Source organism: Esox lucius, chromosome 6 (assembly GCF_011004845.1).
Source record: "Esox lucius isolate fEsoLuc1 chromosome 6, fEsoLuc1.pri, whole genome shotgun sequence".
NCBI classification, from domain to species: domain Eukaryota; kingdom Metazoa; phylum Chordata; class Actinopteri; order Esociformes; family Esocidae; genus Esox; species Esox lucius.
This window is the reverse complement of record NC_047574.1, coordinates 1136040-1157500: the sequence shown is the minus strand read 5'-3', so window position 1 is coordinate 1157500 and position 21461 is coordinate 1136040. Positions and strand designations below refer to the sequence as shown.

The 21461-nt window shown below is 41.9% G+C and overlaps 1 protein-coding gene across 5 annotated transcripts in view; it reads right to left on the bottom strand.

The window, feature by feature from the left end:
- rbfox3a (RNA binding fox-1 homolog 3a) overlaps positions 1 to 21461 on the bottom strand; it is a 546865-nt gene that overhangs the window by 245075 nt on the left and 280329 nt on the right. For all 5 annotated transcript variants that reach the window (XM_029120435.2, XM_029120431.1, XM_029120430.1 and 2 more), the window contains one exon: positions 14771 to 14833. In XM_029120435.2, the coding sequence (XP_028976268.1) occupies positions 14771 to 14792 (22 nt within the window). In that variant the 5' untranslated portion in view covers positions 14793 to 14833. The remainder of the gene's footprint in view (positions 1 to 14770; positions 14834 to 21461) is intronic.

The window sequence follows — 21461 nt, the reverse complement described above, 5'->3', positions numbered from 1 at the left end:
TTTCTCAGCTTAAATCTTTAATGAAGATTAAGCAGGACCTAACGAAGCCTAATCAACATCCCTTAGGATAATGTCCAGAGGGGAGAGAAGCAGGGAGGAGGGGAGAGGAGCAGGGAGGAGCGGAGAGGAGCGGATGGGGGAAGGAGTCAAGCAGCTGGACCTTACAGAGATAAAATCCTCAACCAGGGAGACAACTCTGTTTAGACTTCAGTGGAATGCTTTGGATCACGTCGGACAGTCCTTGAACAGTGACTCTTACCAGAACATTCTCAGGCATCTGTGATGGGACCCACAAGCACCCGCTAAGGCCGATTCCACTCAGACACTGATTCCAGCACAAGCTGCTCATCTAGGTTGATTTGGTTCTGTAAATGTCATACATAGATGTTCAACTATTTTCTTCGTTGACACCACCATGGAGACCTCAGCAACATCACAGTCTAAATGCTTCCATTGGCTTCTGCAATCCTTATAGAGTGGACACACACACACACACACACACACACACACAGTTTCTCTATGAAGTACAGACATTTCCAGCTGCATTAGAGCTAAGTGAATTCAACACACAAGGAGATGAAAATCATGTCATTTATTTGCAATGTGTGGTCTCATGCAAGTCAGTATGTCACGTTTGTCCAGTGGGCAGGCCAACGTCTGTGTGTGAAGTGATAGCAGGTGAACTGAAAACACTAAGATATGAGGGATAATTATTACGATTGGGGTTAGATACAGTACTAAAGTTAGTGTAAGTTGTTGGGGGTTAGATGTTCAGGTAGGCGTGGTGAAAAATTGGCCAGGGGTTTCAGTACATATTCTGTCATCCTTGTCAGAGCGGCTTTGTTCTCCACACTGCTAGCCCTTACACAATAATACTACTTTCTTACACACAGTTGTGGTTAACCTTTGGCAATGTTGCCACATATTTGCAGCAATGTCATATTTTCATATGCAAATTATGTTTGTGGGATAATTCTGGGTGATTCGCAGCATACGTGGTGGACTTCTGGCTAACTTTATAGAAAAGGCAACAATTACATTTTAACTTAATATTAATAATTTAGCAGACAATGGGACTTACAGTAAGTACATGGACATTTTTCCCCGGAGCAATGTAAGGTAAATTGCCTTCCTCAAGTACACAATAATTGGCCCAGTCAGGATTCGAACCGGGGAAAAGTCTGACCAAAGTCTGAAATGTCTGGCCACTGACGCCCAATTGATTCTTAATTCTATTTTCTTGCTGCAGGTTTGCTAGAATATTTACAGTTTGTAGCAAGTTAGCCGCAAATTAATTTTTGTTTCTGCTTGTTACCAGAGTTTTACTAGAAGCTTGGCACTACTTGCAACTTTTGGCAAACCAGCAGTGAACATGTTTGCCAACATTGGTAAACTAATTTCTTTGTTGCAAATCAGCCGCATGCATTTTGTTTTTATAAGGAGGTCCATGTAAATGAAATAGTGGTCATTGTCATCCCAGCGGTCTGGCTTAATGGAAGATCAAAATAGACATAAAATTTGATCTCACTGCTGTTTGATTTTTTTACAGTGTGAATGTTGTGTGTGTGAAGGTGGGGGTGTACCATACCATACGTCAGGCTGATTCAACTGTTTAACTCTGGAATTTCAACATACACATTCACCACACCACACACACATTTCAACATACATATTCACCACACTACACCACACACATTTCAACCTACATATTCACCACACCACACACACATTTCACCATACATATTCACCACACCACACACACATTTCAACATAAATATTCACCACACTACACCACACACATTTCAACATACATATTCACCACACCACACACACATTTCAACATACATATTCACCACACCACACACACATTTCACCATACATATTCACCACACCACACACACATTTCACCATACATATTCACCACACCACACACACATTTCAACATACATATTCACCTCACCATACCACACACATTTCAACATACATATTCACCACACCATACCACACACATTTCAACATACATATTCACCACACCGCACACACATTTCAACATACATATTCACCACACCACACACACATTTCAACATACATATTCACCACACCATACCACACACATTTCAACATACATATTCACCACACCACACACACATTTCAACATACATATTCACCACACCATACCACACACACATTTCACCATACACATTCACAACACCACACCACACACACTGTAGTGCCTCTACACACTGCAGTGTGTAACACACATAAAGAACATGCGCACGCGCGCGCACACACACACACAATGGGGCGTGAGGCAACAGAGAACAGCTGACTTTAAGTTTTTTCTCCATTTCACAAAAGTAGTCATGCTGATGTCAACATGATAAATGACAAAATAAGGACAGAGAAAGAAGGAATAGAGAGAGATGGAATGACTGGAAGGGAGAGAAAAATATGGAGGCTGTGGGGAAGAGAGAGAGAGAGAAGGGATAGAGGAATATGGAGGCTGAGGGGAAGAGAGAGAGAGAAGGGATAGAGGAATATGGAGGCTGAGGGGAAGAGAGAGAGAGAAGGGATAGAGGAATATGGAGGCTGAGGGGAAGAGAGAGAGAGAGAAGGGATAGAGGAATATGGAGGCTGAGGGGAAGAGAGAGAGAGAAGGGATAGAAGAATATGGATGCTGAGGGGAAGAGAGAGAGAGAAGGGATAGAGGAATATGGAGGCTGAGGGGAAGAGAGAGAGAGAAGGGATAGAGGAATATGGAGGCTGAGGGGAAGAGAGAGAGAAGGGATAGAGGAATATGGAGGCTGAGGGGAAGAGAGAGAGAGAGAAGGGATAGAGGAATATGGAGGCTGAGGGGAAGAGAGAGAGGAGAGGGATAGAAGAATATGGAGGCTGAGGGGAAGAGAGAGAGAGAAGGGATAGAGGAATATGGAGGCTGAGGGGAAGAGAGAGAGAGAAGGGATAGAGGAATATGGAGGCTGAGGGGAAGAGAGAGAGAAGGGATAGAGGAATATGGAGGCTGAGGGGAAGAGAGAGAGAAGGGATAGAGGAATATGGAGGCTGAGGGAAAGAGAGAGAGAGAGAAGGGATAGAGGAATATGGAGGCTGAGGGGAAGAGAGAGAGGAGAGGGATAGAAGAATATGGAGGCTGAGGGGAGAGAGAGAGGAGGAGAGGAATTTGAAAACATCATTGAAGGTTTTCTAAAGAGCGCTCTGATTAAAACACTTTGTAATAAAACACTGAGCTGTGTTTTGACAGAACACACCACAGCTGCCAGTGATTGGCTGATAGGATGAGGGGTGGTGTCAGACAGACCAATAAACCAGTTTGTCTACTGTCATTGATATAGTACAATAGTAGATTGTTTGTTCGTGTAATTATTTATATATTTTTTCAGTTGTTATACTGATTGACCCAGTAATTGTGTGTAATGATGTGCATCATTTAAACTCTAAATGATTTTCTATATTCAATAGAAGACACTAGAAAGACAACATGTCAAATGTTGAAACTGAAAATGTTTATGGTTTCTTAAAAATATATGCCCACATTGAATTTGATGCCAGCAATGTGGGGACAAGGGCAAAAGTGTGGAAAAGTTGTGTAATGCAAAAAAAAACCTGGTGGAACATCTCAGAACTAATTAGGTGAATTGGCAACAGGTCAGTAACATGATTGGGTATAAAAAGAACATCCCAGAGAGGATGAGTCTGTCAGAAGTAAAGATGGGGAAGGGTTCACCACTCTGCGAAAGACTGAGCAGGCAAAAAGTGTAACAATTTAAGAAGAATGTTTCTCAACATAAAAATGCAGATAGTTTGGAGATCTCAAAATCTACAATACATAATATCACTAAAAGATTCAGAGAATATGGAGTGATCTTTGGGCACCCAGGCAGCACTGCATTAAAAACAGACTGGATTCTGTGGAGGAAATCACTGCATGGACTCAGGAACACTTCTGAAAACCAGTGTCTGTGAACACAGTACATCGCTGCATCCATAAAGGCAAGTTAAAACTCTACCATGCAAAGAAGAAACCATATATACACTCCCTGCACTACTGGACTCTGCTTTCCAAAGTCTGATAAGGACGTTTTTCAGTTGCTACATGAACACGTCTACCTCAGGACCCTCACTGCTCCCATCCCTGCATTTCAGTTGCACATGCTACCTTCAATTTGCCTTCATTGCACATTTAGAATTGACATTTGTACTTGCACATGCCTTCATTGCACATCAATACATCCCACTTGTAACATACATTATACTTATACTTGCAAATACTTGTACATTTCTGCCCTCTTCTATTTGCACTTCTGGTTAGATGCCAACTGCTTTTTATTGTACTATACTTTGTACAGTTCAATGACAAAAATGTTGAATAGAATCTAACATATAAACAAGATCCAGAAATGTTGCTGCATTCTTTGAGCCCGAGCGCATTTAGGATGGACTGAGTCAGAGTGGAAAACTGTCCTGTGGTCTGACAAATCAAATCAAAATCTGAAATTATTTTCAGGAATTATGGACACTGTGCCCTCCAGCTAAAGAGGAGAGGGACCATCCAGCTTGTTATCAGCACACAGTTCAAAAGCCAGCATCTGTGATGGTATGGGGGTGCATTAGTGCACAAGGCATGGGTGACGCGCACATCTGTGCAGTCACTATTAATGCTGAACAATATATACAGGTTTTGGAGCAACATATGCTGCCATCCAAACAACATTTTTGTCTTGAAAGGCCTTGCCTATTTCAATAAGACAATGCCAAATCCCATTCTGCACGTATTACACCAGCATGGTTCTGTAGTAAAAGAGTCTGTGTGCTAAACTGGTCTGCCTGTAGTCCAGACCTGTCACGCATTACAAACATTTGGCGCATTATGAAATGAAAAATATGACAAAGGAGAACCTGAAACATCGAGCAGCTGAAATCCAGTATCAAACAAGAATTGGAAAACATTTCACTTTCAGAACTACAACAATTGGTCTCCTCAGTTCCCAAACGCTCTGTTCTTAAAAGAGGTGATGCAACACAGTGGTAAACATGCCCCTGTCCCAACTTCAAAATGGGCATGCATTTTTCTAAAAACAATAACATTTCTTTTTTTCAACATTTGATATGTTGTCTTTGTACTATTTTCACATCACTGCATTCTGTTTTTATTAGCATTTTATGCAGTGTCACAACTTTTTTGGAAACAAGGTTGTATTATAATTATTACATAAATGTCATTTATTTTACAATTTGGCAATTAGTACATTTTCAGTACATAAGAGAGAATGTGGGAGAAACAGAAGGAGGAAGACATTAAGAAAGAAAGGACGAGAGAAAGAGAGAGCTTCCTGTACACCTACTGTGATATTCCATATGGCCGTAATCAGCAAAATAAATATGCCGTAATAGTGAAACAATGATTTTCTCCAGTATTAGATTAATTTAGTGTTGTGATTGGCTAAGCTATTTACTTATCCTGCCCCTTGTCCAAACACTTTAGTTTTCTGGGTAGGATGAGAGTCAACATAAAATATTTTGGTGTAATTTCCTGGTTAAGACAGAAATCAAGTTGACCTCAAAATATTCTCTGGAATTTTAGAAAGATCTGGATATGAAATATACATTTGGAAAAGCAATCACACGGAACAATATAATCTTGTTGGCACCAAAACATCAAGCTTAGTCACTGAAACACTATGATTGGGGGGCGTAGTAGACAGAAGCAGATTCACCTGACACTGAAAGAACCTGTGTTATCTCTATCTCTTCAGAGAGAGTTTGATAGCTGCTATTTCTCAAATGTATTTCCGAAATAGAACTGAAGCCTTACAAAGATGTGGCCATTCTGGAAGAGCCGAGCCAACCAAATTGTACAAAAGATGACATGTGCAAAAGTTAGCACCAGTATCAAAATGCAAAGCAGCATAACAAGACTGCATGCTTGTGCTGAGGGGTGCATATACAGCACATCACCATCATCTATTACTGACATAAAAGTTGCGTGAACATTTTCATTGATATGCTGAGGTGACAGACATGATTTGTTTTCTATAAAATAAATCAATTTTAATCTTCAGCTTCTTCACCAACTCAGCAATGTGCATTAAAGATGATCATCTTACCAAATCCCAAAGTTTCTGTATGAGGGGATAGTCCAGGGGAGTAATGCTAAGATCCAAATGTAGACTTCGGACATGAATTTGTTTGAATTTAGCACTACCTTAAGATCTAAAAGTGACATTTAAAGTAGTTGGTTTACTGATCTTAATCAAAGTGCAAGTGTGAAAACAATTGTACAATACATGGGACAGCAGTGTTCAGTACTGTAGTGTCAGCATGAACATAAGAATGACCATTATCAATTACATATATCATTTATACACAAAGTGAACAACATAAGACCCAAAATTGATACCGGGGGAACTCCTTACTGAATATCACAAACTCTAGATTCACCCCATCCGTTACAATAACCTGAGTTCAGGTCATTCTGAAATGCAGGTGTCCAAATTCATGCCCAGTGAGGTCAGCTAAATGTTATGAATGTAGAAGAATGTTTTTGTAATTCACTTGTCCTCCACATGGGGAACAAAGAAGATGTGTAACACCTTAAATCTGTGACATAGGGGAGTTTTTCAAAGACCACATACGCATGCACACACACACATTTTTATGACTTCATTTCTGCATCGGTCATTAAACAGGTGAGAGCAGATTTTAACAGGCAGCTTCAGCATTTTACAGTATTTGATTAAAAAGATTCACGATTACCAGAGGTGTGTGTGTATGTGTGTGTCTTTGCCTACGTGTGCATTTTTGTGTCAGAACACCATTTCAGATGTTTGCCCAGTTGGACGCAACTAAAACCAGATTCATGTCTATTTGAGATGTTGTCCAGATAGACACTGCTCACAACAGCTCCATGTCTATATGAGATGTTTGTCCATGTTTAGAGTTTCCCACCAGATCCATGTCTGTACGAGATGTTTGTCCATGTTTAGAGTTTCCCACCAGATCCATGTCTATATGAGATGTTTGTCCATGTTTAGAGTATCACACCAGATCCATGTCTGTCCAAGATGTTTGTCCAGGTGGGGAATATGTCTCTAAGTGACTTAAGCATGGGGAACTGAGGTACATTGAGTCAATATTCATTGAAGTAATGGTATATACAATGTTATGCTAGTTTGTTGGCCCCTTTAGTCAGGGATGGTGGATGCAGAGATGTGTGTAGAACCTGGAAGCTTGTTGAATTGCAGCCTAATTCTTTTTCATCCAAAACAAATCTCCCCCTTAAGCTGTTGTCCTCCAGTTATAAGAAAATTTCAAAAGCATTTTAAAGATATTTCACATTGATTTATACTCGGTGTGGTACAGTACCAGTGTCATCTTTTTGACCAATAATATTCGGTGTACAGTCTGTTTTGACCAATCATAGTGCATTCCAGAGCGAGACTAAAACATGGCATCATACGAAGCCAGGCAAACACCATTATTTTAGTTTTTGTGGAAAAAACAAATTCTGTGGGTCGAAAACAATAACAGCAAGGGACACGTGTACTGCCATACAAGGCAGGGTCATTTTTCAAAGGAAAGGAACAACTACCGAAAACCTTCTCTCAAGTCCCTGAAGCATGTCGCGTGTATTGTGGACAAACAGGCTTCTGACAACCTTCTGGCTACACCAATGAATGAGGTGACGCGAAGCCAAACTGAAAACCTAATCATGTTGTGAAGAAGAGAGAAACCATTCAATGACCACATGCATGACATAGTCCATGAATATGGATAGAGAAACCATACCGACATGGCTTGTCGACAGTGAGCGTCATGTTAACTATGCCTGTCTAAGCTTTTGCTAGCAGTGACACACAAGAAGCCAATCAACCTACTAGTGCAAGAACGATATTGCGCAATATTTCTTACCATAAATATATTAACTCTATTATTTTGTCATGCATTTATGTCACATAAAATAAGCAAGTATGCTCATGAAAAGATGATAATGATATTTATAGTAATTTTTTGATAACTATTCATTAAAAAGTAATGGTCTGCCTTGCATCATATTAATGTAAACAGCAGTTGCTTGTATCAGCTCAAGTCTCACATCACATGCAAATCTGTGGTATAAATCAATAATCTGATGATTTGATATTTACATGGGCCAAGCTAATCTGTCGAGTACCACTGCAGGGGCCAAGCTAATCTGTGTTGTCCTCATGCAGGGACAATGCTAATCTGTCTAGTCCTCATGCAGGGGCCATTATAATCTGTTTCATCCTACCACCAGGGCCATGTTAATCTGAGTTGTCCTCCTGTAGGGGCCATGTAAATCTGAGTTGTCCTCCTGTAGGGGCCATGTTAATCTGAGTTGTCCTCCTGTAGGGGCCATGTTAATCTGAGTTGTCCTCCTGTAGGGGCCAAGTTAATCTGAGTTGTCCTCCTGTAGGGGCCATGTTAATCTGGGTAGTCTTCCTGTAGGGGCCATGTTAATCTGAGTTGTCCTCATGTGGGGGCCATGTTAATCTGAGTTGTCCTCCTGTAGGGGCCATGTTAACCTGGGTTGTCCTCCTGTAGGGGCCATGTTAATCTGGGTTGTCCTCCTGTAGGGGCCATGTTAATCTGAGTTGTCCTCCTGTAGGGGCCATGTTAATCTGAGTTGTCCTCCTGTAGGGGCCATGTTAATCTGAGTTGTCCTCCTGTGGGGGCCATGTTAATCTGGGTAGTCTTCCTGTAGGGGCCATGTTAACCTGGGTTGTCCTCCTGTAGGGGCCATGTTAATCTGGGTTGTCCTCCTGTAGGGGCCATGTTAATCTGGGTTGTCCTCCTGTAGGGGCCATGTTAATCTGAGTTGTCCTCCTGTAGGGGCCATGTTAATCTGAGTTGTCCTCCTGTAGGGGCCATGTTAATCTGAGTTGTCCTCCTGTAGGGGCCATGTTAATCTGAGTTGTGCTCCTGTAGGGGCCATGTTAATCTGAGTTGTGCTCCTGTAGGGGCCATGCTAGTACAAAACCTCCCCCAAAGACCTGTATCTCCCCTTTAAAATAGTCCTTGCTGTTTGTGTGTAAGAAAGAGAGGTAAAGATGTATATATATAGAGAGAAAATGAGAGAGATAAAGACAAAGACAGGGAGGGACAGAGAGGATGAGTGGAGAGAGATAAAGACAAAGACAGGGAGGGACAGAGAGGATGAGTGGAGAGAGATAAAGACAAAGACAGGGAGGGACAGAGAGGATGAGTGGAGAGAGATAAAGACAAAGACAGGGAGGGACAAATAGGAGTGAAAATTTACATTGTTGGTTCCACAAAATTGAACCTTGTGCTTTTACTTCTGACCAGGTTCCAGTAGGGAACCAAATCCTCTGACACATAATACATGTAGAACCACAGTATCACACATTTAAACAGGCATGCATGAATTGAAACAAGTAGATATTGTGTCAAGCTGGAGAGTAAGCATTTCTAACAGCGTGTGGCTACTTATTCATGGTCCAGAGTGCTGGAATAATGGGATAAATTGCTCTTTTAGGCCCCTGCATGGAAATATTTTTTTATTTGTTTGTACAACGCCAACTCTGCAATATACCGTCTGCAAACATCTCTCTAAGTGGACATTACTTCTCCGGCGGAGTGGCTAAAAGCATCTCATTGCTCGTTCACACGTCATCCCTCTGTAACATTCTTCTTTTAAACTCATCCCCTGCAGTTCTCCTCCCTCTGTAACATTCTTCTTTTAAACTCATCCCCTGCAGTTCTCCTCCCTCTGTAACATTCTTCTTTTAAACTAATCCCCTGCAGTTCTCCTCCCTCTGTAACATTCTTCTTTTAAACTAATCCCCTGCAGTTCTCCTCCCTCTGTAACATTCTTCTTTTAAACTAATCCCCTACAGTTCTCCTCCCTCTGTAACATTCTTCTTTTAAACTCATCCCCTGCAGTTCTCCTCCCTCTGTAACATTATTCTTTTAAACTCATCCCCTGCAGTTCTCCTCCCTCTGTAACATTCTTCTTTTAAACTCATCCCCTGCAGTTCTCCTCCCTCTGTAACATTCTTCTTTTAAACTCATCCCCTGCAGTTCTCCCTCTGTAACATTCTTCTTTTAAACTCATCCCCTGCAGTTCTCCTCCCTCTGTAACATTCTTCTTTTAAACTCATCCCCTGCAGTTCTCCTCCCTCTGTAACATTCTTCTTTTAAACTCATCCCCTGCAGTTCTCCTCACTCTGTCTCACTGTGATAGTTATGGGAACTGTGTGACTGCTCAGACACCACACCACCTTATTAGCAAAACCGGGGCTTTACGACTCCACTTTAAGGCTATTCAGGGTGTGTGCGTTTGTCTAACCCTAGCCCACCCCTCTCCCCTTCCCAGGATTTTCCTACCAGTGTTAATCAGCACTGATAGATCAGCAGATCTGCATGGCTGTGGTACCTATTATCATTAAGACTAGCACTTAATTATTAACGAGCTGAAAACAAACTCGTTAACGTTTTTCGGAACATTAACAAAACAACGGTCACGAGAGCTGCAACACTTGGAAATGAGCAATCATCGTTACTGGGGCAGTTTGTATCAGTATATACATCTGGGGACCAATCAGCAGTTCATTTTCATGTGGGAACCAATCAGGGGTCCATATTTATCTAGGGACCATCAGGGGACCAGCAGCCCCTATTAATCTCAGAGAAGCCATCTCGATTGCAGGGGGAGAACTAAGGGACACCATTAAGAATAAGAGACTTGCTTGGGCCAAGAAACATGAGAAATGGAATTTAGACCAGTGGAAATATGTCCTTTGGTCTGATGAGTCCCCATTTCAAATGGTTGCAAACATTCTGTCTTTGTGAATCCCAGAGCAGGTGAATGGATGATCTCTGCAAATGTGATTCCCAAAGTCAAGCATGGACAAAGGGGTGTGATGTTGTGGGGTTGATTTGCTGGAGAATGGTCAGGGATTTATTTAGAAACCAAGGCACACTCAACCAGCATGGCCGCAACAATACACCATTCTATCTTGGGACTATGATTTGATTTTCAATAGGACAATGACCAAAAATACACCTTCAGGCTGTGTCAGAATGACCCAAAACACACCTCCAGGCTGTGTCAGAATGACCCAAAACACACCTCCAGGCTGTGTCAGAATGACCCAAAACACACCTCCAGGCTGTGTCAGAATGATCCAAAACACACCTCCAGGCTGTGTCAGAATGATCCAAAACACACCTCCAGGCTGTGTCAGAATGATCCAAAACACACCTCCAGGCTGTGTCAGAATGATCCAAAACACACCTCCAGGCTGTGTCAGAATGATCCAAAACACACCTCCTGGCTGTGTCAGAATGATCCAAAACACACCTCCAGGCTGTGTCAGAATGATCCAAAACACACCTCCAGGCTGTGTCAGAATGATCCAAAACACACCTCCAGGCTGTGTCAGAATGATCCAAAACACACCTCCTGGCTGTGTCAGAATGATCCAAAACACACCTCCAGGCTGTGTCAGAATGATCCAAAACACACCTCCAGGCTGTGTCAGAATGATCCAAAACACACCTCCAGGCTGTGTCAGAATGATCCAAAACACACCTCCAGGCTGTGTCAGAATGATCCAAAACACACCTCCTGGCTGTGTCAGGGCTATTTGATCATGAAGGAGAGTGATGGTGCTGCTTGAGGTGACTTGACCTCCACAATCTCCCAACCTCCACCCAACTGAGATGGTTTGGGAGGAGTTAAACTGCAGAGTGAAGGAAAAGCCGCAAAGAAGTGCTAAGCAGGTGGAAAATTCATGAGGTGACTACCTCATGAAGCTGGTTGACAGAATGTCAGGAATGGTGTGGCTAATGGGCGGCTACTGTGAAGAATCTAGAAAACATACTGTGCTTTGTTTCACGCTTAATTGGTTACTAAATGATTACATGTGTTATTTCATTGTTTTGATATCTTCATTTTTATTCTACAATGTGAAAACATTTAAAAAATCAAAAGAAATACCTTTGAATGAGTAGATGTGTCTAAACTTTTGACTGGTAGTGTACACACACACACACACATGCAGAAAGGTTCACAGAGATGCCTGCATGCAAGAGTGAAATTGCACGTACAGACACATACACCGATTGTGTATTCTCCGGCCAAAATGTGCCACGTGAAAGCCTATTATTATATGACAAAAGGAATGAATGAACCTCTTACAAAGACCTCACATTTACAATGTCAGCAAAGTAAATACCAAGTCAGTGAATCAAGTGTTTCCCTTCAGGCTCATATATGGGAAAGTAGAGCTGGGAGGCCACAGTCAGATTTGACTAATGTCCCTCTCACAGTGAACAATGGAGACAAATGTCAGTGTAAATCAGGAAGACTTACCCCATGACTAGGATGACCCCAGGCTCCTCACTGAAATAATCTCTATCAACCCTTACAGATCTCTTGCTTTCTATCCTGTCCCTCCCACCCCTGCCCCTTCTCTTGCTACCACCCTGTCTCCCCACACTCAGCCACACAACCGGCTCAACATCTCTCCCTCTCTCCTGAAATCACCCCTGCCACAACTGCCTGCTTCTCTTCATGCCTCCCACTCGCCCGGTAGCAGTGGTGGACCTGGGCGCTACAAAACCATGTGGCTACTTGTCTGGTTTCCGTTTTGTTGATTATTGCACCATTCTCTGAAAACTGTAGAGCAGGGCTGGCCAACCCTGTTCCTGGAGAGCCATAGTCCTGTAGGTTTTCTCTCCAACTCTTATTCAGCACACCTGATTCTAATTAGTAGTTGGATGAAAAGCAGACTCAGGTAAGTCACAAATGAGGCTGAAGAGAAAACCTACAGGACTGAGGCTCTCCAGGAACAGGGTTGGCCAGCCCTGCTGTAGAGAGTAGTACATGGAAATCCCAGGAGGTTGGATGTTTCTGAGATGCTGGAACCACCACTTCTGGCACCAACAATCACAGAACGTTCAAAGTCACTTAGATCACACATACCCATTCCAATGGTTCTAATCGTGATCTAAGCTAAACCTCTTTTCCAAAGAGTTCTCATAAGTTGCCAACTTCCACTCATTTTGACAGAACATTGTTGAACTCAAGGCCTAATGCACAAACAATATAAATAATACACTGACACAACTGTGTTTGCCTTCTGCATATTATTTATGTGGAAATGTGTTATTGTTAAAAAATAATAAACTAAATATAACAATAATGTTTTGGAGTGCCTAGTTATACATCACAGAGACCTGGTTTACTCCTGGTTAATTAAGCCCAAACAGTTGCATTATGCTGGCTTCTAACAAAGTGATATTCCCATTTAAATTTAGATATCCAGCAAGTGGAATTCTTCATTACCTGCAACTTACCTTTAGAATGACTGTCAGGATAATGACTGTCAGGATAATGACTTGCTGTATAATGACTGGCTGGATAATGACTGGCAGGACGATGACTGGCAGGACGATGACTGGCAGGACGATGACTGGCAGGATTTGTAGAATGTACGTAAATATTTTAAAGTGGAACAACTGTCTCAGTAACTGTTGCAAAAAATCTATGACACAATGATATTAATAAACAGAAATATGAATGAATTTAAAAACAAATTATGTTCTCTCATGTTGTAAGATCATTATTATTATCTGAGTCCTTAGTTCGCTCAACTTCAAAGTTGAGTGACACCTCAATGCCATCTGCCATGATGACCTCTCTGACAGTGTTAACCCTTGGATGAACCTGCCTTGTCCTATTTGACCTCCGATGAGGTCCCCAACCTCTCAACAACTTGAGTCCATGATGAGCCTGTCCTGCTCTGCTGCACCCAACATTATTTCTCTAACCAGCTTTGTGGTCAGTTCTATCTGTGCTGTTTGTGCCTACACCACAAGTCCCCACACTCCTAAATAGTCACAAACAGCACAGGTGAATAACTTGTCATGGTTTCATTACATCATCATGGAGTTGAGAGTCATTCTTTTTATTCTGTGCCAGCTGTGATTGTTGTGAATCCACACGCTTACACAGACATAGACCAGTTCAGACATGAAGGCTCGATTGCTGTTCGTTTTCAATTACAAAGGCCAGAAATAGGAGAAAGGAATGTAAAAGGAAGGAACAGAGAAGAGGAAAGAGAGGGAGTGAATGGGAGAGAGTGGAGAGACATAGAGATATTACAGAAATAGATAAGGCCAAAAAACAAGAAAGAGGGAGAAAGAGAGACAGAGAGGGAGTGAGAGATAGAGAGGGAGTGAGAGATAGAGAGGGAGTGAGAGATAGAGAGGGAGTGAGAGATAGAGAGGGAGTGGGAGGTTGAGGCAGAAAGAGGGACGTAAAAAGGGGAAGAAAAGGAGAGGGAGCGATGGTGAGAGAAATAGAGAAAGAGGGAGTAAAACAGAGAGGGATGGATAGAGTTTAAGAGAGATGGAGAGAGAAAAAGAAAGAAAGAAGACAGAGAGAGATAGAGACTGGGGGAGGAGCGCTGTGTCGCTCAGCAGGCTGAATTAAATTGTCTTTTTGTGGCGTTTAATATCCATTCATTGGGTGGACTGCTGACACAGAGAGAGAACGGCACTCAGCTCAGCCCAGCCTGGTAGTGGTAGGATTTATCGCTGCCCCTAATGGGCATGCCCAGAAGGAAAGGACTGCAGTCAGCATATTATTACCTCTACACCGCTCCCACTGAGCCACACACACCAAAGAATATACACATACGATTGGGCATACGAACATGTGCATTCAAATACTCTCACACACACACACACACACACACACACTGACCTGCCCAGCTGGGGATATCCATGTACAGTTGACAGTGGTAGGTGAGTGGACTTGGGTGTAATCCTAAACGAGACAGAAACATTACTGCAGAATTAGTACAAATATGAACACCAACAAGCTATGCACTTGAGTTACAGTGCCAACAAAACAACACTAGAACTAACATAACAACATTAGTACAAATATAGCACTGTTGGTCCTAACATAACAACATTACTACTAACACAAAAACACTTGTACTAACATAAAACCATTAGTACATTAGTACATTTGTACTACAATAATAACAGTGGTACCAACACAACAACTTCAACAACAACATAACTTTAGCTGTGACATTACTGAACATTACTAATTCACTAGTAAGAACCAATCGTACCAACATAACAACTCAGTGCCTCCGACACCTCTATACTGGAACGCCATGGCAAGACAATTCTGTTTTGAGTCCGCGATTAATACCGCATTATATTGGCATTCACGTGACAGACATTTTGGGTTGCCGGGCAACCTGGGTTCGATGGGTGGTGCTCATAATGCGCCCCAACCGGTAGCTAGTACACCCGACACATATCACCCCCCCCCATTCACACATAAGCAGCTTGCTGTTGCTTAAAGCGGAAGGGCTCCATGGTTGGCCTTTGAAAAAAGGCTTCCCGCCCCGCTCCTTGCTGTGGGACAGAAGCGCTGTCCATGGCAGAACGACAGACGGCAGACACAGTGTTCTATTTTTGTTCCGTTTCCATCACTGAAAGCCAATCAGAGCACAGCAGAAAACCAATGGGAAAGCTTGTAGGAGCTACTACAATCCTGAATAGTCCATAACCTAACCAACACGTTGGACGAACAGCTAATTTTACTAGTACGAGAAGAGAAGGAAATCGATAAAGTTACACTCAAGGTCTATAGAGACAATAAGAAAAAATAGGATTGCTCAGTCTCTGACCTGCAGTTGCCCTCGATCAGTTAATACGTAACATGTATTTAGTAGTGCTAGCTTTTGCTATCAACAAAACAAAATACCAGCTACTAGCTGTATTTTAAAAACAAATGGCATGCCCCCATTTTCTTTAAATGGTTCTCATGAACTGTCATTAAGCTATAGCAGAGAAATCTGCTCAAATCCCCTGCGTGTTCTATCAGTGAGTTTCATTTTAATAAACAGAGATGACTTAACTACTCAGTTTTGTTTATGTTGGGTCTGCCTTTTTTTCCTTGAATGCAATAGGGAACTTTTCCCAACTTAAAGTAAAATAGCAAAGGCGACGCGATTTCAGCTGCCTCCCGTTGTCATTAGCACAACGGCACGCGATTTCACTGCTTATGTGTGAGGGGTCGGTGACGTTTGGGCCCGCTCTAATGGTACATTCACCCTGTCAGCAAAATTTTGGATAGCCAACGCTAGCATCGCCCTGAGTGCTTCGCATCTGGGCGTGTCTGTGGGTGTGCTAGCATCATAACAGCAGGTAAAATGTGTATCAAGGTTTGAGCATAGCAAATTTGTATGAAGGAAAGTCAGATTATTACAATGGCTGAAATTAGAAAAGAAACATATTTTAATACATTTTTACATCTTATATTTCTCTACTCATTTCATATGCCTCATTGATGTAATTCTGACAAAACCTGCAATGATAGCTAGCAAACCACCTTACTAGAATTAGGTAGCCACCAGTCAGCTAATGTAGCTAGCTATATTTTTTTAAATTTATTTTTAAAAAGTACCCCAAAAGCTAAAAATGGAACTTCTATTATGGAACTAAAGTTATCTGTTCTTTTAATTGTACGGAAAGCATTTCACAACCACCTACACAGAATCCCGTGATTGGTCAGTCCCAAGCGATAGACATGGGTGATTTGCATTAAATTGGGAAATCTAAACTTTTTCTTCACCTCTCACCGATCCCACACATTGCCCCACAGGCCAATCACTCGCCACATTTCCCTTCATTGAAGTGAATTGAGCCATCGCGACTATCGCGAACAGTGTGCATGTGCCGTAACCCCTCATTCATACATAAGCCGTGAAATTGTTTGCCGACTGCTGAAGTAAAAGCGACACCCAATCACTTGTAGCTAGCTAGTCCCAACACATGCTTCCTTTTAACACATCTCTTTGGAGTCATGTGAGTATTTAGAGTGTTTTGTTCATTTGCTTGGTAGTTTTGGTATTCATTTAATCTGTAATTTCTAGCGAAGATGTCAGGTTACTACAGTATAGTCGGATTCAAGCCGATGAGCGCAGCTACTACAGGAGTAGCAAACGAATCCGGCCTGCGTGGCAATTAAAAGGTTTTGAGGGGGAAGTAAAAAAGAAAACTTATCAGCCCATTTGTATACATCTGAATCTGAATTTAAATGATCTGGACATTATAATGGACCTACTGAATAAATGTTTTAACTATTGCCCTTTTCTGACCCACAAATCATTTATGATTAACAAATTACAAAACAAATGTGCCCCGCCATTAAATATTAAAATCCTGTTCTGGCCTGAGCGAAAACGTTTTCCCTCCCCGAGCTAGAAGGGTGAGAAAGTGCCCAAAACACTCCATTACCATGGTGACACTTTGCTCTTAAAGGGGCAACTCAAACGTAAAACACCGCATTCATTGTTATTTGTAATATAATTATTATTTAGAAACATTACACTGTATCCTCATTTGTTATTTATGTTTTCTAGAGTTATTGGGAAACATATTTTTGCTGTTATATTTTTTTAGTTGCTGGTATTTTTTCAATCTGATTAACCAAATTGTTAGTTTAAGGCCCTGCATTATGATAATGGACCTTTTAATCCCTCCATTCTTCTAGCGATAATATAACAAACCGATGTTAGGGCAACCGTTTATTGCTGTAAATACAATGAAAAATAACTTTAGAACTAACAGAATGACTACTTCAGTTCTGACATAATGACAACTTTAGAACTAAAACAAGAACAGTGTTAATGAAGACTAAAACACATTAAAAAAGAATGTGGCAGTGCTGGTATCATCCTCTCATCACCATTGGGAGTACTGGCATCATGCCCTAATCATCCCTTACAGTACTGATAATGTCATCCATGTCATTAATGACACCACTGATAATGTCATCCACCTCATCAGTAACACTACTGATAATGTCATCCAGGTGATCAGTGACACTACTGATAATGACACCATAGTCTCAATATTTGCGAGCACAGACTTTGGCCAAAGTAACAGCAATCAAGCACTTCATGTAGCCATGAATTGGCTTCCTCCTCCTCAGTAATGACAGTTTGGCCTCTCTCCTTCCTCCTCCTCAGTAAGGACAGTTTGGCCTCTCTCCTTCCTCCTCCTCAGTAATGACAGTTTGGCCCTCTCTCCTTCCTCCTCCTCAGTAAGGACAGTTTGGCCCTCTCTCCTTCCTCCTCCTCAGTAATGACAGTTTGGCCCTCTCTCCTTCCTCCTCCTCAGTAATGACAGTTTGGCCTCTCTCCTTCCTCCTCCTCAGTAATGACAGTTTGGCCCTCTCTCCTTCCTCCTCCTCAGTAATGACAGTTTGGCCCTCTCTCCTTTCTCCTCCTCAGTAAGGACAGTTTGGCCCTCTCTCCTTCCTCCTCCTCAGTAATGACAGTTTGGCCCTCTCTCCTTCCTCCTCCTCAGTAATGACAGTTTGGCCTCTCTCCTTCCTCCTCCTCAGTAATGACAGTTTGGCCTCTCTCCTTCCTCCTCCTCAGTAAGGACAGTTTGGCCCTCTCTCCTTCCTCCTCCTCAGTAATGACAGTTTGGCCCTCTCTCCTTCCTCCTCCTCAGTAATGACAGTTTGGCCCTCTCTCCTTCCTCCTCCTCAGTAATGACAGTTTGGCCCTCTCTCCTTCCTCCTCCTCAGTAATGACAGTGTGGCCCTCTCTCCTTCCTCCTCCTCAGTAATGACAGTTTGGCCCTCTCTCCTTATAAAAACCTCTCCAGTTCACCCAGATTTGAAGAGTGCCTCCGCACTGCTGTTTCAGATCTAGCCACATGTTTCCAATAGGATTTAGATCTTGATTCATTACTGGTCACTTCAGAACAGTCCAGCGTTTTTTCTTAGAACATTCCTGGGTACTTCTTAAAGTGTGTTTGGGGTCACTCGCCTGCTGGAAGACCCATGATGATGCCCAGCTTTCTGACACTGGGGTTCACATTGCACTCCAAAAGTCTTTAGTATTCTCCTCAAGGCACCCAGTACAAGAGGCAGCAAAGCAACCACAAAACATCACAGAACCTCCTCCATGTTAGGCTGTAGGGAGGTGTTCTATACTGAACCTCCTCTATGTTAGATTGTGGGCAAGGTGTTCTTTGCTGAACCTCCTCTATGTTTAACTGTGGGGAATGTGTTCTTTACAGAACCTCCTTTATGTTAGACTGTGAGGAAAGTATTCTTTACAGAACCTCCTTTATGTTGGACTGTGTGGAAGGTGTTCTTTACAGAACCTCCTCTGTGTTTAACAGTTCGTGTTACAAAAAGAAGCTGATCGTGGCTTTTTCTCCACCATTCAAACAGTCAAATGCTGTGATCTTTTCTGCCATATCAAGATAGATTGGTGTGGAATCTGTAAAATAATGCAGTATAAATAAATACTGAATGTATTTTCTCCCTTTATTTGTGCGGATTCTCTATTATTTAATCACTATACGTAACCGCTAAATTGTATTATTGGCTACAGTGGATTGGGCCTAAAACATCTTTATAACATTACATACAGTGTGAACAGGAACATCAAGGTCCCTGGAGGTAGACATTCAGGTTTGAAATTGTCCAAGCTTTCCTCCAATGTTGTGTCAGACCACCTCAGTGTAACGGCTTGCAGGTCTTGGAAATAGGCGCAGAAGGCAAGGAGATTCTCAAAGAGGTACATTTTATTCCAAAAACACTTGAATGACAAAACAAAATCACAAACCTACAGTGTCTTAGGACAAACAACAATCTACAGGGACTTGGTGAAGACTGAACTAAATATACAGGTCGAAACGGGACACAGGTGGAATGGATGGAACTGCTGAACTGAGTACGGGAAGGAAGACGAGAAGGAACAACCAAATAAGGAAAAGACAAAACCAAAATATGGACTGGAACAATCCCATTTCGCTGGGATCGTTACATTCAGACCTGTCTTTGGTTTTCTTTCTTTTATTCATGCTCATTGTGGTACACAAAGTGACACAAAACAGGAGAAAGAGTTGGAGAAGAAGAAAAAGTTTTCTCCTGTTTTGAATTTTCTCTATTCAAAGTGGTTGAACGGGAGATTTTATTATTGCAGGCACCGGCAACTCATCATAGGTGAGTGTAATTTGAAGGTAAAGGAGAATCACCTGCTTAAAATATAATTATTTCTGACTAGTTCTAGAAGTTTCAATAATGGAATAATAAGGAGAATCCATTCAGGATAAATTTGTGGAATAAAGCTGCAATTTACTAGATTGTTCTTCAACTGTAAACCAAGGAAACCCATGTGGGGACACCAAACCATTTATTCATTACTTTCAATAGTTTTCTAAAAGAAATGGTGCACTCTATGAATAAAGTGCAAAATGCCAAAACTGTTGCCCATGACTCTCTGTATTATTCAGTTTTAGAAGTTTTATCTGACTTTTGTTTACTGTTTTCCTTCTATGGCGAGAAGGAAACACATGATTCCCATGCCAATAAAGCCCAATTTCAATTAAAATGAGAGAGCCGATTGAAAGGGAGAGAGAAAAGAGAGATTAAGAGAGAGAGAGAGGAGGTGAGAGAGAGAGAACTAGCTGGAGAGATGGTTAAGTTTCAAGTTGGCTTTGACCCAATACTATGGACCTGTTTTGCATGTGTGTGTGTGTGTGTGTGTGTGTGTGTGTATTTCTGATTAGTTGAGTTTATTGTACTTTTGTTAGTTGTTTTCTTTTGTTTTCATCCCACTTGCTTCAGCAATGAAAACACATGCTTCCCATGCCAATAACAGCATTGAATTGAGAGTAGAAGGAGAGAGATAGAAAAAGATAGAGACAAGCTCCTTCCCTACGGACAGAGCCCCAATAAACTGGAGACCAAGGAAAGGAGAGATGAAAAGGGAGAGAGAAATTACAGAACTAAATGTTGTAAGATTCGTTTTGGAAATGTTGATCCAAACATATAGAATCCAGGAACTACATGGGGTCTGAGTAGTGTACCTCAATAGAATCTGGGAACTACATGGGGTCTGAGTAGTGTACCTCTATAGAATCCAGGAACTACATGGGGTCTGAGTAGTGTACCTCTATAGAATCTGGGAACTACATGGGGTCTGAGTAGTGTACTTCTATAGAATCTGGGAACTACATGGGGTCTGAGTAGTGTACTTCTATAGAATCTGGGAACTACATGCGGTCTGAGTAGTGTACCTCTATAGAATCTGGGAACTACATGGGGTCTGAGTAGTGTACTTCTATAGAATCTGGGAACTACATGGGGTCTGAGTAGTGTACCTCTATAGTATCCAGTAACTACATGGGGTCTGAGTAGTGTACCTCTATAGTATCCAGGAACTACATGGGGTCTGAGTAGTGTACCTCTATAGAATCTGGGAACTACATGGGGTCTGAATAGTGTACTTCTATAGAATCTGGGAACTACATGGGGTCTGAGTAGTGTACCTCTATAGTATCCAGTAACTACATGGGGTCTGAGTAGTGTACCTCTATAGTATCCAGGAACTACATGGGGTCTG